This window comes from Argentina anserina, chromosome 3, assembly GCF_933775445.1.
Source record: "Argentina anserina chromosome 3, drPotAnse1.1, whole genome shotgun sequence".
Lineage (NCBI taxonomy): Eukaryota > Viridiplantae > Streptophyta > Magnoliopsida > Rosales > Rosaceae > Argentina > Argentina anserina.
Genome location: NC_065874.1, coordinates 948,669 through 964,892, shown reverse-complemented (window position 1 = coordinate 964,892; position 16,224 = coordinate 948,669). Strand labels below are relative to the sequence as shown.

At 37.8% G+C, this 16,224-nt stretch overlaps 1 protein-coding gene and 1 long non-coding RNA gene across 2 annotated transcripts; one reads left to right on the top strand and one right to left on the bottom strand.

The window, feature by feature from the left end:
- Positions 1–2,523: 2,523 nt before the first annotated feature.
- LOC126788669 (uncharacterized) lies at positions 2,524–3,287 on the bottom strand. The gene is made up of 2 exons (XR_007671402.1): positions 3,199–3,287; positions 2,524–3,004 (listed from the first exon to the last, which is right to left on the bottom strand). It is a non-coding gene; the product is annotated as an uncharacterized LOC126788669 (long non-coding RNA).
- A 10,122-nt stretch (positions 3,288–13,409) lies between these two features.
- On the top strand, positions 13,410–14,391 carry LOC126788255 (uncharacterized). The gene has a single exon (XM_050514224.1). It carries the CDS (start codon positions 13,535–13,537, stop codon positions 14,165–14,167), a length of 633 nt encoding a protein of 210 aa, XP_050370181.1. The 5' UTR covers positions 13,410–13,534; the 3' UTR covers positions 14,168–14,391.
- Positions 14,392–16,224: the final 1,833 nt, after the last annotated feature.

Sequence of the window (16,224 nt, the reverse complement as noted above, 5' to 3'; positions counted from 1 at the left end):
ATATATATATATGTACTACTTTGGTGTTCTAATGTATCGTGAAGTAATATAAGTCTTGTGTTGTATATATCATTCAACTCCTTGACCACTGGAGGAACCAAGATCTAGAATTGGGTAGGGCTACTTTTAAGGTAAAAAAATAATCGTAGTAAATGAAAAAAAATTAAAGAATAATGTAACTAAAGAAAAAGAAGAGAAAAAAATGAAGAAACAAAGGAGTACGTACGTAGACCAATAAGGGACAAAGCCCAGATATGTCACCCACACCCCGTAGTTTGAGGAGTTTATAGTGCTTTTCGGGCAGCACTTGCATCTTCTACAAAAACCTGCTTGTATGTGCTTCTATCAGCAGCAGCACTTACAGCAATAGTGTGACTGACGTCCAAAAGTACTTCCTACAAATCCACCGCATAAAACCATGGAGCCGGCAGACGTATCATGGTTTTCTAGATTTGTTGGTGTCGATCTGTGATGCGGCAATTTGCTTGAATAAACTGGAACCCTTTCGGGTCAAGAGGGTTAAGATTCTTCCGATCCAAATAATTTGCAATTATTCATATAAGTACGTATCTAGAGTGATTATAGAGAGTAAGTGGAGACTATTATATATGGAACGAGTTAAGTATTCTCCTCACTGGGAGACCTCATCACGAACTGGAATCTTGAATGGAGAAGAGACTACCTAATTCAAGGTGGCTTCGATAAGGAACTAAAACAATTCATTAGTGTGATTTGGTTTAGGGAAAAGGATGTTTAGAGTGGGAACTTCTACTTTTGCGAACAAACTCTTCCTCGATCCCAACTAATTGTCTAATTATATTACTTATCAGTTGCAATTATCGAACTACAAGCCGTAGACAGGGAAATAATTAACCAACAACGTACAATACCTTACGTGTGTTCTTGTATATCGTACTAATATCATCATCTATGAAGGAATTGACATGCAACATGTCGCAAACCACATCTCATGGTAAGTGATAATATTATAATAATCATTGCATGCATGAAAGATTGAACAAAGTATCAAAGTACATTTTATCAAATCAAAACCTGAAGAGTACGTTCACTTATATATAGATTAGGCAATTGGTTTAGTTTCAAGTCTTAATCTAGATGACTACATGCATATACAAATGAAGTTTCATATTTTGAAAAACTAAATCGACCAATCTCGAAGTCGATTAGATTACATCGCCAATGGTTAATGACAGAGAAGCGCGCCAATAGGTAACCCAATAAATCGATCTGACTGTAACAACTTGATAGAACAGAAAACGATCTATATATCGACCCACTCCGATCGTTAATGGTATACATGATCAGTGAGTGATACATAATTTTGCCTTCAAAATCTTGAGGTAGCTAGAGTCCCACTCTTTGAAAAACGTATGAAGTGACATCCTTATACCCTTCCATCTGGTTCTTAAGTGAATATATTGTGACAGATATTACTGATGTAGATTATATATTTACAGAAATTTGGCCTCTATTATTTTGCAATATAAATTGCCACTCCCTATTGGTTTTGTTAATTACTAAGAAGTTAAAAAACATCTCAAGCAGAACTTCCCACAGGGAAAACTGTATATTTACAAATAGACCAAAGTGGAGCTAATTAAGGTCGATACGATATCCATCTAAAAACCAAACGAGCTAATATTCAGTCTTAGATCAATGAAATTGGCCTATATGCTATCTAGTCTAGCTAATTAAGCTAACATTACTCACTTTAGTCACTTATTCTCATCTACTTGTTATCTTATCTCTATTATTATAAAGCGAACATCCAAAATTTTTACCAAATTGTGAACTTCCGTATATACTCACTTATTAATTTCATTGACAAACAAACTACAAGGTATTACGGTAACAAATTATATAGTTTAATTAAAAATATTATTATTATTTTCAGATTTTAACCACCTATTTTTTCACGAAGATAACGACCAACTTTCTCACACCCATATGAGGCGTTTCTAGTTAAATTAATCATGGCCTAAATTTTACAAGCCATGTTGAAAAGGACACGAGATGATATTGACATATTGTAAACCAAATGTTATAGGATGATCGATGTTGCTACGTACAATTATTGCAGACCTATAAGAACAAGACAAGGCATGGTTTGGTTTGGGAAATTCATTTTCCTTAGGACCTACACTACTACACATAAATACATCAACGACGTTTGAAAAACGCCATTAAATGTATTCTACGGCGTTTTTCAACGCCATCGTCAGACGTCGTAGAAACCGACGCCGTCCTTTAAAAAAAAATTCATGACGTTTGAAAAACGCTGTTAAATATCTTTTCATGGCGTTTGTCAAACGCCATTGAATATAATTTCATGACGTTTACCAAACGTCATTAAGTTCACTGCGGTTGACAAAACGCCATTGAATTTAATTTCATGGCATTTATCAAACGCCATGCATGGTTTTTCAAAAAAATTTAAAAATATTTATTGATTTTCTATTTAAATATAGAAAATCAATCTATTATTGGCAAAACAAAACAAAAAATCCCAATTCACAATACTTCATTAGTGCAACTCTTATTCTTGTTCTAGAAATTTACAGTTTCACACATGCTACAAAGAAATTACAAGTAGTTCTAAGGTAGCTAAACCACAGTATATAAGAAAAGACAGAAACATATTACATCTTGGAGATCTATGACGATTTTGAACCACACATTAAGACCTATTTCTACCCAAACTGTGCATGTGTACATTGTTGCTCCTACAATGTCCTTCCCAGCAGTTTCCCATCCGGATGGAAGGCACATGGTTGTAGCGCTTTCATGCAGAAAAAGAAGATAATCAGCAGCTCTTCCACCATGTTCTATCCAACCGATTATTCTACGCCAGCTGAATAGAACATTCTGCACTCCTTGGTATAGTAGAGGGAACTGCCATGGAGAACTGTCCAATTACTTACTTTTCATGTTTTCGTCCATTAAAACCTTTTGGTACTCGGTGAATTTCTCATCTTTTGCCGACCTGCAATTAATTTTAAAATAGCCAGTTGTTCAGCATATCAGCATACATTATATTCGACTTAAATACCATCAGAATTTTAAAACTCAGAAATTGCATGCCTAAGGAAAGCCTGATTCGTACATTTTGGACATATAATACCACTTGATTTTCATCGCATCAAAGGAACTCTACTTGATTATACAATACAAACTTACAAAGATCTTAACTCTTTGGCCAAAGATCTTAAACCTCTCAGCTCACCTCCATTCACAAAAGCATATATGTTTTTGCTTCACACGTCTCTAACAAATCAATAAATATAAAATCAAATAATGTATGCTCAAGTACGCATATCATGAAACAATAAAAATTTCTCAAGTCATTCAACTAAAGATGTTGATGATGTAAAAATGTTAGAATTGAATAGCTTTTTGCTGCTATATTCCATCTCTACTAGCATCATAATTGCACCACTGCAAGTACATGAAAAGAACTTAACAGAGACCACATATTTGCTTCTTTTCTTCTTTTAATACACAATAAATATTAAAGAACAACTACTCCATGTTGGAAAGGATTTGAAAAGTTGCAATTCATTGTAAGCTACCATCTGTTCATTGTGTAGATTGTAAACAGAAATGCTCAAGCTGGAATACCACCCCAACCAGCAGCTGCAACACAAGCCTGCAAGAATTGAGAACAAATTGGGAATTATAAGATAAATCTAGAAAATAAAAGCTAGAAATTACACAACAAAGACAATTAAAACATGGATTTGCATTAAGAGTCAAACCTAGCACCCAGTTCTTATGAAGCTAAGGATAGAGTTTACAGGACCCAGTTTTCAAATTTCAATACCAAAATTACACAACAAAGACAATTAAAACATGGGTTTGCATTAAGAGTCAAACCTAGCACCCAGTTCTTATGAAGCTAAGGATAGAGTTTACAGGACCCAGTTTTCAAATTTCAATACCAATCTATAACCCAATAAGCAGAACTCTAAATCCTAAAGGTCATATAGCAGCTAGCATCGAGTTAAAAATACCCCAACTCCATAACCCAAAAACCCCAAATAGTAAACTCTAAAACCCCAAACAAACAATGGTCGAAAATCTTACAGCTAGTATCGTTCTACATAGAGTAATATTTTCAATCTGAATCGTGAACTTGAAAAACCCCAAAACGTGAATCCTAGAACTCAAAACAAACCAAATTCATAGATCGAGAGGCTTACAAGCACAAAATCAGATTTGAGAGGAGGCAGAGGGGAGCGAATTCATCGATCGTTGTAGGATTTGAGAGGAGCAAGATGAATCTAGGGTTACGGGTCGGACGAATCAAGTTCTCAGTCATGGTGAAGAGCAGGAAGGAAGATCGATGAAGACGAAGCATATATATATTTTTTAGGGTTTTGACGATTTGGGGTTTGGGATTACGAACGATTTTCAGTGTTTGAGGTCTGGGTTAGAGAGAGAGCAGTTTGAGAAGATTTCAATTTTTGAGAAGGTGATGATTTTTCAGTGTTCAGGTGTTTTAAGTAAGTGAAAATAAAAGACCCGCGTCATATCTGATATTTACGGCGTTCGCAATTGTTATGGGCTTCAAGCTATATGCATGTCGTTTGGCAACGCCATCAAATTATGTTACTATAGCGTTTCTGAAAATGTCATATATTTAACGGCGTTTAATAACGCCATAAACATAGTTCTAAAATAAGTGCTTGAAAATTTAATGGCATTGTTTCAAAAAAAAAACGCCATTGAATCTACTTTCAATGACGTTTTTCGAAAAACACCATGCCTAAAACGTCATTAAAGGCTATGTATGTAGTAGTGCTATATGCATATTTTTTATATATAATTTGGTTAATTGACCAAATAAATAGACAGGGATAGTGTAGAAACGAATATTAGAGGTACTCTAACTTGTGAACTTCATGCATTCATAATCTAACCGTATGCGTCAGCGAGCATGTTGTTTATAATCTAACAACAACCACAGAGACATACAGGTTAATTCCTTTGTGAAAATTGGCTATATGTACGCGGTATCAGCTATCAGAGTATCTGCAGCTGCTGCAAGAATATATTTGTCTATTTTCACATCAAATAATACATAATACGTGTTATATATAGTTCATATTGGCGTAGCCAACCCAACAAAAGCTCTTTGATACTTCCCTTGATTATAGTTTAACTATATCGATAGTACAACAATCCCATGTTAAATTAGTCACGATCCAAGGAAATAATTAGTGTTAAAGTCACACTTATTCTAACATAATTACAATGAAATAATATCCCATGATGCACCCTAGTACAATCATATATTCCTCTCCCTCAACCCTGCGATTCTCTAGATCCAACAACCAATTAAAATATGTAATTATACATCTCGAAAACCCTAGCTAATATTATAAATCTATACCCATTTGCACACCATGAACAAATAGTAGGTGGGATTCTGATTCTGCATATTATATACATAGACAGATATAATTCGAAATGCATGACGCACTTCATGAGCTTAGGGTTTCAGATAATGACGATTCTTTTTTAGGGTTTCTGATATAGAAAGCAAAAACAGTGGTGGGTCATTCTAGCGAGTTTAAGAGCTTAAAAAAAAGAGAGGAAATAAACCTTAAACTTACAGCCAATAAAATATCGCCGCTGGTGATGTGACAGACGCAGACAGCTTTAGTTATTGGACTCGACGGCGATGTAAACAGCATAGGATGCTTGATGGCAGCGAAAGGTCTGTCACAAGATGAAGCAGAGTCGGGTCCGGTATTTGAGTTGGTGGGTCGAGCAAAACCGAACCATTTTGGGAGGTACGAAGTGAGCCCCAGAAAAGGTCTGGGTACTGATCGCCGAGGACCTACCACAAAGCAGAATCCCAAAGAAAGACGCCAGTGTATAGGGGAGGGGGTCCTTGACTGTACAGCCACAAAATACCACTCTCTGGACACCATTATTATCGTTCGCGCTACCTTTTTTTCCTTGCAGAGCTTTCACAAATTTCATGGCGACTTAACCTGGATTACAAAAGCAAATTGTAGGCATCATAGGACATGTGAGATTAATAACGGGATTATTATTAACACGCATATAATCTTTATTCACACACTTTTTCAAAAGTTTTATATTTTAAATTGAGTTATTAATAGTAAAAAATGGTGTGTCAGTAACAATATCCTACATGAGAAAATATATAGGATGTGTTAATAGCACCAGCCTTAATTATTAGTCCCTATTTAGGGCACACTTCCTCTTAAGGTTGAAGCAAAAAGAGTATGGAATAATTTACATATAAGAAGTAAAATGAGTGTGGTACGTATGTAAATGAAATGATGTAATACCAAATTAAATTCAGGGACTCCTATCTTCCACATTGATTAATTAGCTAGCATGTTATAATGATTGATCATATACCTCGATTTTACATGGTCATGATCAGGCATAATCTAGTATATAGTTAACTAAAGGAGTTTACTTCTTCAAACTATCCTTCACGTAAGTCGGAGTGAGATTTATGAGTGATTTGCAAACTCTTGGCCGCCGCACGCCTTCGTTGATCTAGCATCGCCGAGCCGCATCTCTGGCCGTGGGGATTCTTCTTAATTGGCTTCCTAAACATGAATGTTCTCGTGATTGCAATTGAAGCGGCGCCGCTGCTAAGGCGGATCGTTTCAGCCGGGTTGATGGGAGATATGTCGACTTTGGTCGAAGATGACTTGAAGCTGGTGGAGACGAAACTGACGATGCTTATGGCTAGGTTGTCAAAGTGCAGTATGTCTCACCACAGGGGATGGGCTCCAGCCGCAAGGATGGTGCACATCACTGGCAATAAAAAGCGGTGGAATAGACTGCGCACCATGTTCTCGGTTTGGGCTCTTGTGTCTGGGCCTGTGCCTAGCCTCAAGAAGGCTCAGGTGTGGGGCTGGATTGTTGAACCTGGTTCCAAATTTTATCTAATCAACCTTATTGACGATGTTGACGGCCTCCAAGCGAAGGCGGAATGCGAGTGATTTCCTAGCGAAACCAAGAAATATCTTTTTTTTTACGTTAGATCTTTATTTCATTGAGAGTACGCAATTAATGCTTTTTGTAATATCCCGAATTTTTCGAGTTTCATTTCTTGTAATGTCTCGCAAATTATTATGCTTGGTAATTCGAGTAAATTCACATTCTATACCTTCTCGTTGTTGTCATTACAAAATAAAAGTGATTTTGGAAATTAAAGGTTGAAAAACGTTATATTTATTATTTCCAGAGGCTCAAGAGTTAACTTTTAATCTTTCGCTCTTCTCTGAAAACTTCATTCACAAAAGTCGTAGAGCTCGTCGATACAAGTCCGTAGACACGTGGCACGCCTTAATCGAATGTTGTATTTGAAATTTGTTAGCAATGGAAGTTTGATTTCCGATTTTGGAAGGTTATAAATGACATTTTTGGAAACATACAATCAGAAACCCAAAAACGAAACCAGAGCCGGCCCGACCCCCATTTTCGCCAAAATCACCGTCGTCCTTCTCCGGCCGGATTAGAGCTAACTGTATGGACGGTTATGATCTACTCCTTGTGATCTATATTTTTTATGTTGAAAATTTTGTGATTCGATGAAGTTTTGGATGGAGTTTGTGGGCGTGTGCCGCCCTAGGCGGCGCGTGGGAGGAGGTGAGGTCAGCAGGGAATAGGTATTAGGCCTAGGACGGTGTAGGAAGAAAATTGGTGGGTTTTGATAGCTACAAGTGAGGGCACGCGCGGCTGCTTTGGGCGGCGTGTGAGCACCACGCGCTACTGTCGGAGGGTTGTTATGCGGATCGTTTTCTAAGCATGTTGTTATGCCATTAGGATACCGACGAAACAATTGGGGGAATCTCACTAAGTGTTGTAGAAATTGAACGCATGATTTAAGGTGATTAAATTTCACCATATCAAGTATACAATTGGCGGTGACTTGTATTTATGTTAAGATGCATTTAAGTTAATCAAATGATTTCTTTAAATGAGTGAACTGTGACATCGATATAATATAGTGAGTTTTGTATGTGAATTAAAATAATAAATATAATACATATATATGGTTTGTTATATTATATACGTTACGGTTTTTATTTAAATTATACAATTTTTATTGTTTTCGATTAATTGTGGCGGATGGGACCGGAATGGATGAAAATGTACATTCCGGTAAATTAGAGGATTATTGTGGCGGATGGGGCCGGAAGGGAAGAAAATGTACCTTCCGATAAAATGGATTATTGGTGTGACTGATATATAATTTGTTGTGTAAGAGTCGCTTGGTTTTAATACGATACAAACATGTGTGGATTGTTATATTGTACGTGGTTTAAATATTGAGTCTTGTTAAAACGTGTTCTGGTCTTCGGACTTGGTGATGACATTAAATTGGGAACCAAGCCTTTGGTCGAGTGTTAGTTACGATCAGTTAGAACTCTAGTCAGTCTGTCGTTGTACGACATGAGGGGTAACCAGATGGGCTACCTGGGTCTCATGAGTACACATGTTTTAAAAATGTGAATTGTTACATTTCCTTTATTTTGTGATGTATGTTTAAATGTTGGTTTACTCATACGGACTGAAAAGCTTACCGGTTTCTATTTACAATCCCGGTGCACCATAACGATGGTGTATGTGATAGTTCTGCAGGTGGGGATTAGTAAGATCAGAGAGTTTACACGGAGGATTTTCTATGGGATCCCTTCATTCGTTTTTTGTGAGGACCGAGTGGATATTATATATTTTTAATTATTTTGATATTTGTGTATATAAATTGGTAATGTGTTATTCAAGTCGACTGAGTCGTACTTCAATTCAGTTTCGATACACTGTTTTTGTAAGATAGTTTCAACATATTTGGATTATTTTAGAGTTTTTCATGGATTTGAATTCGAATTTTTATCATTCGGAATTTCGGGACTGTGACACTCTTGGCTCGATGTGTTAGTTTGATCTTGCGTTTAGATTCGAGAGAGTTATCATGCTTTAATTATTTTTTACTTTAGTGTTTTCCATTTCGTGTCGGACTATTTCAAAATTTGGTTTGTATAATAAGCGTTTTTTGCGTAATTCATTAGTTTTGCTTACATTTAGCTTTTATGAAAGGTTGCGTGTCACCTCTTATGTTTGGTCCTTATGGTTGTGCATGGCGTTGTCACCAAATGAAGTCAATTCATTCCCTTAAGAAAATATAGTACATATATAGTTAAAAGAATGGATAGGCTTATTACTAATAAGAACAATTATCACGATCCCGAAATTTCAAGCATGAAACTCAAAAATCGAAGCCATGAAAATCTCTAAAACAATCTCAATAAATCGAAATCATCTTATCGTCACAGCGGATCGTTACTGAGTTCATAGTACAACTCAGTTAAATTGATTATTACAAACCAAATTTATAATTCAAGCATTATATCAAAAGGAAATGTAAAAATCATCTCGATCCTCACCACAAAATAAATAAAGAAACTTCGAAGTCTTCTGAGTTGTCCGTCAATTCTGCTAATCCACACCTGCGGAACAATCCCCTACACCATCGAATAGGTGCACCGGGATTGCAAAACACAAACCCGGTAAGCTTTGCAGCTCGTATGAGTAAAACAACAAAATAACATGCATAGTAAAATGAGAGTAAATATTGAAACATCCAATTATAAATGTACTTTGAGTCAAGGACAACCTATCTGGTTGTCCAATAATATCTGAAAATATAAGTGCTCATGAGAAATCAGGCAACCCACATGTTACCCAATTACATTTATAATATGGGTACTCATGAGACCCATGTACTCATCTGTTACCCCTCATGCAGTACACCGCCGGGCATTGGGCAACTCATCTGCCACCCAATAATCACAAAAATATGGGTACTTATAAGCCGGTAACACATCTGTTACTCCTCATGCCAGTACACCGGTAGACAGACTAGAGCTCTAACTGTATCGTAACTGTCGTTCGGCTAAAGCTAGGTTCCGACATGCCAACACGTCCGAACTCCGAAGACATGTCTGAATACAACAAAAATATTTTTAACATAACTCAAATTAAAACCACGTACAAAACAATCCTCACATGTTATCGTACAAAACCAAGTGACATGCTCAAATAAATAAATATCAATGCCATAAATGAACTTATTTGAAAACGAAAATATGACAGTATATAATATAGCAACCCAGATACTTATATCGATTTTACCAATTATACACATACACAACCCATTATATCATATACATATCATAGTTTGATCTTTTTAAAATAAGTGTAATTATGAATCTCCGCTAAGGGTAGATTCGTCACTGTGAGATTTTACTCACCTTGTATTCCTGAGCGTAATTTCTACAATTCCGCAAGTGAATCATTTACTTGTTGTGTCGATCACCTATGATGGATAAGAAGTGATTTAGAAACGCTAAGTAAAACCTCAAATGCTGAAACAGTACCAATGTTTTACTGTTAAGCAATGTTCGGTTTTCACGAAATTATTGTTCACATAATTACTATTCGTGTATCACTGCTCATGTACGACTGTCTACGTATTTACTTTTCATATACGTACTATTTACGTATTACTTTTCATAGTAAATACTCTCAGTAAAAACTAATCACCGATTTACTTTTCAAAAATTATTTTTACAATTATTATACGTAAAATAATTTTACATTCACCGTACGTAAATTAATTTTACATTTACTGTACATAAATTACTTTTTACATTCACCGTACAGAAATCATTTTTTACAAAAATTATTCTTTGAAAATTTACTGTTCACGCGCCGCCGCACAACAGCGCGTGGCTTCCCACCGCCGCCCAAAACCTCTCCTTTTCTTCCCTCCACCTTCCCATGGCCTAAGGCCGCCTCCTGCACTCCTCACCCTCCCTCACGCGCCGCCGAAGACGGCGGTACAACCCTCTCCTCCTTCTCCTCCGAAACTCCTCCAAAACTCCTCCAAATCGTCACAACTTTGACCCACAAAATCTCAACCATTCAATTTAACAACCCTTACCTAGATTAAGCCGTAGAACCTCTGCAATATCGCCGGAGGAGCTTGAAGTCTAGGCAGTGGTCGAATCGAGCAGGGGCGAGGCGGGGTGCGAATCGAGCTTCGATCACACGCATATGTGGTGAGAGAGTGGAGAGGGATGAGCGCCGAGAGCTTGCGTCGCCGGGAGCGGAGTTTAAACGGCGGCGGAACTCGCAGTGGGCTTGGGTTGTAGCGTGGCTTCACGGCGGCGAATGGAGGCATGTCGAGCTCGGGGGTCGCTGCGGGGACCGTGCGAAGCTTTTGAGCGAGGCGGTCAGAGTCACGAGGTCCAGCTGGTGAGATCGCCGGAGGCGATTTGAGGGAGAGATAGAGTAGAGGCTGCGGGGTGAGAGAGAGAAATAGGGTTTCCGAAATTGGAAACCCTAGCTCCAATAATTTCCTTTTATACCCTTTTCCAAATCGGAAACTAACTTATGTCGCTAATAACTTTCATGTACGACGTCCGATTGGGACACGTGATATGTCTCCAAACTCGTATCGACGAGCTCTACAACTTTCATGAAAGAAGTTTTCAGAAACGAGCGACGGAGTAAAAGTCGACTCCAGCGTTGCGGAAACGTAACGTTTTTCCGATTTAAATTTTCCGAAAACGGTTTCGTTTTTGATTTGACGACGTTGCGAAACGACACAATGCGGTTTATTAATTTTATAAATTTTATTAAATTCTAAAATTTCAAATAATTTAATTCTGAAAAATCAGGTCATTACAACAATAGCAATGCCGGAAAAGGTAATTTAACCGTATGTTTTGTAGTATTCCATCGAAGAACACATGTACTCATGCATGACAGTAATGGTACAAAGTCCACTTGATGCATACAATATGCCCCACTCTATAGATTGTAACCATTATGTAACTACATACTTATCAATGTGACCATTGTAAGAGAAAGTAAGAATCTAATTAGTGTTAGTTCCTTTAAAATCTTATCATAAAATTCACACTAATGAACTGATCGACCACCGTCTTAATATTGATATGACCACCGTCCGTGAACGTACATATAGCATTCGATTAGCTTTCTGAATCTGACATTGCAATTTCCACCATACACTTGCTAAACAATGGGGTTAATCAGGTCATTTGATTCCAGAACACCATATTAAACAATATTAGGGACCTAAGCACTACTGTATTCAGTCAAAATTACAACAACTTAGTGACATAAGCATAATTTGCATTACAAATAGTATACCTTTTTGTTCTATTGAATTTGGGTGGCATTTTAGGTCGTGAAATCATATCGGATATGAACAGTTCTACTTGTTTCTACTCCCACAAACGACAAGTAGTCCTGTGATGAGGACCCCCTCCTTATCGTGGACCGTTCAATATGCCGTTCACAATATGACTTTGCATTTCCAATCCCTAGTGGGGGATTAGGGATTATATTAACCACTAAAGCCCGAGCTGATTACATTCTTAACCATCAATTACATGCTTAGTCACATCATTATGCCTATCCCCACAACATCCTAAACTTTTAGTTTGATTGAGGAGCTTATTCACCGGTCACTGTTCATCCACGTGTCCATGATGTAGAATTTGCCAGTGGGTCCCGCAGGTGTTTTGGAAACATCCACGTGGTGGGGGAGGAGGAGGTCTATGTGGCCACGTGGAATGATGGAAACTTGGATCCATTTGTCAATTGACGTAGTCAAACAAGAAGAGTGAATAATGATGCGGGAGATTGTATTCCAAACAAAGGCGCGTGTATGGCAAATTCAGCATTAGTGGGAATTAGGGTTGAGTCTATTCGACAAATTAGATATAAATATCCAATTTTGATCTTATTTATCTGTTGACCTCATCAATCAATATTGTTACATTCATCGAATCAAATGGATTAATTTAAGCATGTGTTAGCGACATTATTTGTATTAAATTCTCAACGTGTGTATGTATCTGTAACCCGGTTATATTCTCACATACATAATAATGTCTTACTAGTCATACACTAACAATAATTAACCACATCCATACATATCATCCTAGTCAATTTCTGTATTAAATTCCATCAACCTAAATTTGTATCACGTCGAACTTAGATTAGAGATTCATACGTCAACTAAAGAGTACACTAATAAGTATTACTATTGCATGAGATAGGCAAGTGGGATGCTCACAGACGTGAGCGCGTGAAATTGGTTGATCACCACCTTGAGTTGCCCTATTTTTTACAGTTTTGTTGAGCTCGTTGGCCTCTTCTGCCATCACCAATCACCGTACGACTGTTGGAGTTCTTTTCATTACGTTAAATGCATACAAAATGCTGCTCAAATTCAAATGAAATGAAGTGGTGGGTAAATAGAAAACCCTATATATACATGATCATCCCTACAACCCCAACTTATGCGCAAGCCAATACATAGTAAATATACATAATGGAGTTATAACACTATACTGTGTTTCATTTTCTTCCTTCAGAGTCGCCGGGAAATTCAGTTTCCGTGGTCGGAATCTGATTATGCCCAATGGCGAAGGGCCGTAAACTGACGCACAGCCGCAGCGAGCGCTATCTCGGGAGCTACAGTAGCTACAGCCACGCCCAAGAGTCGCCGGAGCTCGATGAAGATGATGTCTGGTCGATGGTGGAGAGCGTGGAGGAGAGGGACGACAACGATGTTGACAACTCTCAGATCGAGTGGAGTCCACGCGTGGCCGCCGAGACTAACGGAGGCTTTGCAGCGAGAGGGAGGAACCGGCGGATCTCCCGGGACGATGACAACGGTAGCGGAGGGCTGACGTTGGCTTTTGTCGAAGACTCGGGAAAGGCGGCGGCGTCGCCTCGGATCGTGCATCAGTTCCGCGGACATGACAGCTTGGCGAGTCCACGTGGCCGCCACATGGCCACGTCTCTCCCCATGAACGTGCCGGACTGGAGCAAGATTCTCCGAGTCGACTCGGTGGACTCTCTGTACGAGTTCGACGACGGCATGGACCGCAGCAGCAACGACCCGGAGATGATCCCCCCACACGAGTACCTGGCGCGTGAGTACACGCGCGGCGCGACGTCAGTCTTCGAGGGGGTTGGCCGGACGTTGAAGGGCCGGGACATGAGGCGGGTTAGGGATGCGGTTTGGAGCCGGACTGGTTTCGATGGTTAAGATCACCTGGTAGTGTAGCAGAAGTAGATGTTAAGAAGGAGGTTTTTTTTATTTGTTTTGGGGTTAATTCGTATTTTTGATTTGAGCAATGAATGATTCAACTGATCGAGTAGATTCGGTTGCGAGTGAGCTCAAACATGAATTCTAAATCAGAGATGGATTTTACTGTGGTGGCATGGGCTGCATTCTGGAGACAATTTCTTATTTAGTGGTAACTTTTTCCATTGTTTTGGCTTGAAGCAGATATATTTGTTTATCATTATTTTAGCTTACATAACATACACTTGTCTTCTAAGCCAAATGTTTAAACAAAGTCGAAGATACTTAAGCAAAGGTCTTTATCAGTAAGATCCTAAGGAAATAGTCATTCAAGATCATTGAGATTATCTGTTTCTTTGAGTATTTGGGACTAATGACAACACAACAGGAACTAGTAAGTTAATTACCATATATGATTTAACAACTCCAACTTCATTTACTTCTGGAAGTTAGTTTAAGAGTTTAGATCCCAGATTAATTTGAGTACTGTTGCCACAATTTTGCAACTTCGTCCGAACATAATTAGCAAAGAAATTCGATTAAGAACTAGTTATTATGATAAAGAAATATCGGTGTTTAGTACAATTTGGCATCCCATTTGGTCAGCACCAGTTGATTGAATTAGCTTTGCCCTGTGTATTATAATGTAAGCAATTTAAAATGTTTGGCAATTTCTTATAATCATATTTTAAGACAGATCAAATATTATTTGATGGTCTAAGAAGGAATCAATTATGTTTTGGTAAGATTGATTGATTATTATTGACAAGTAAAGAAATAGCACGGCTTCAATTATCATACTAATGATGAAACATGACTATTGATAGGTACGTTAGGCGTGATAATTGAATTCATGCCGACTTATTCAATCAAACAATTATATCTTGAATTTGTGTTTATTTACATGTATTTGACAGCGGTCCAAATCATACATAGAATTTCAATACCTGAAAATATTACAGTGAACAATCTTTCAAGACTTGTTTTTCCACACAGAATAAAATTAAAAGATCATCTCAAAGAAAAAAATTTATGTGGTTTGTATCATTTCATCTTTCATCTGCACTCTCGCTCGCAATCGATCCATTATCACCAATGTGAGATTCATATCATGTCAATTGTTTGAAAAGTGGGGGAAGGGAATCTAGGAACACAAGAGCACAAGACCCCAATAATATCCAAAGCATTAGTGTTGAATCCAATTTTTATAGTCTGGTCACCAAAACGTTGATTAATACCCACCAACACAAAGCAAGAGAAAACCAATGGCGCTCGCTCTTTCTCCCTCGCTTCTTCTTCTCCTGCGTTCTTTTATGAACCAACAAAAACAAAAGGGAACAGTCGAGTCCCTTTCTAGAAAAAGTTGAGCCATTAGTTTGCATATGCTCTCCATCAACCACTACCTTAATAAACTAGCTGATAATGCTGCACTTATTTATTATCTTACACTAATACAGTAACGTAACACTGACTCGATCAGTTTTGGACCCCCTCAGTATTTGTCCATGATTTCCGGTTTTGGACATGAGTTTTCGTTCGACCAAAAAAAAAAGACATGAGTTTTCATCCATTTATGGCATGTAATGCTTTGTCCGGTGCTTATTAGGTCAAGTTTGAAAAAGGTCCATAATCCCATGTTCTTCAAAGGGGTTTTCATTAGTAAACTGTCCTTAATATATCTTATTATTTTTATCTTCTATTAATAAAACCATAAGGAAAGTGAGATAATTAAATTTTTGAAGTGCCCATAGTGCCCTTGGTTTATTAATCTTTAGATTTAGCTAAGTAAGATTTTTAGTAGGGCTGTAAGTAGTCTCGAGTCGCTCGTGTTCGGCTCGCTTTTAACTCATTCGGTTCGAGCTCGTAAAGTTTAATGAGTCGATTTTGAGCTCAATATTTAACTCGACCTTGAAAAATGAACCGAGATTGAGCAATAAGTATTCGGCTCGTTCGACTCGTTTAATTCGCGAGCTAACTCGAGCTTGCTAAAAGTTCAGGCTCATTTATTAATTAAGTTT

Coding starts and splice junctions, on each gene's coding strand:
- LOC126788255 (XM_050514224.1), top strand. CDS start 13,535: ATGGCGAAGGGCCGTAAACTGACGCACAGCCGCAGCGAGCGCTATCTC.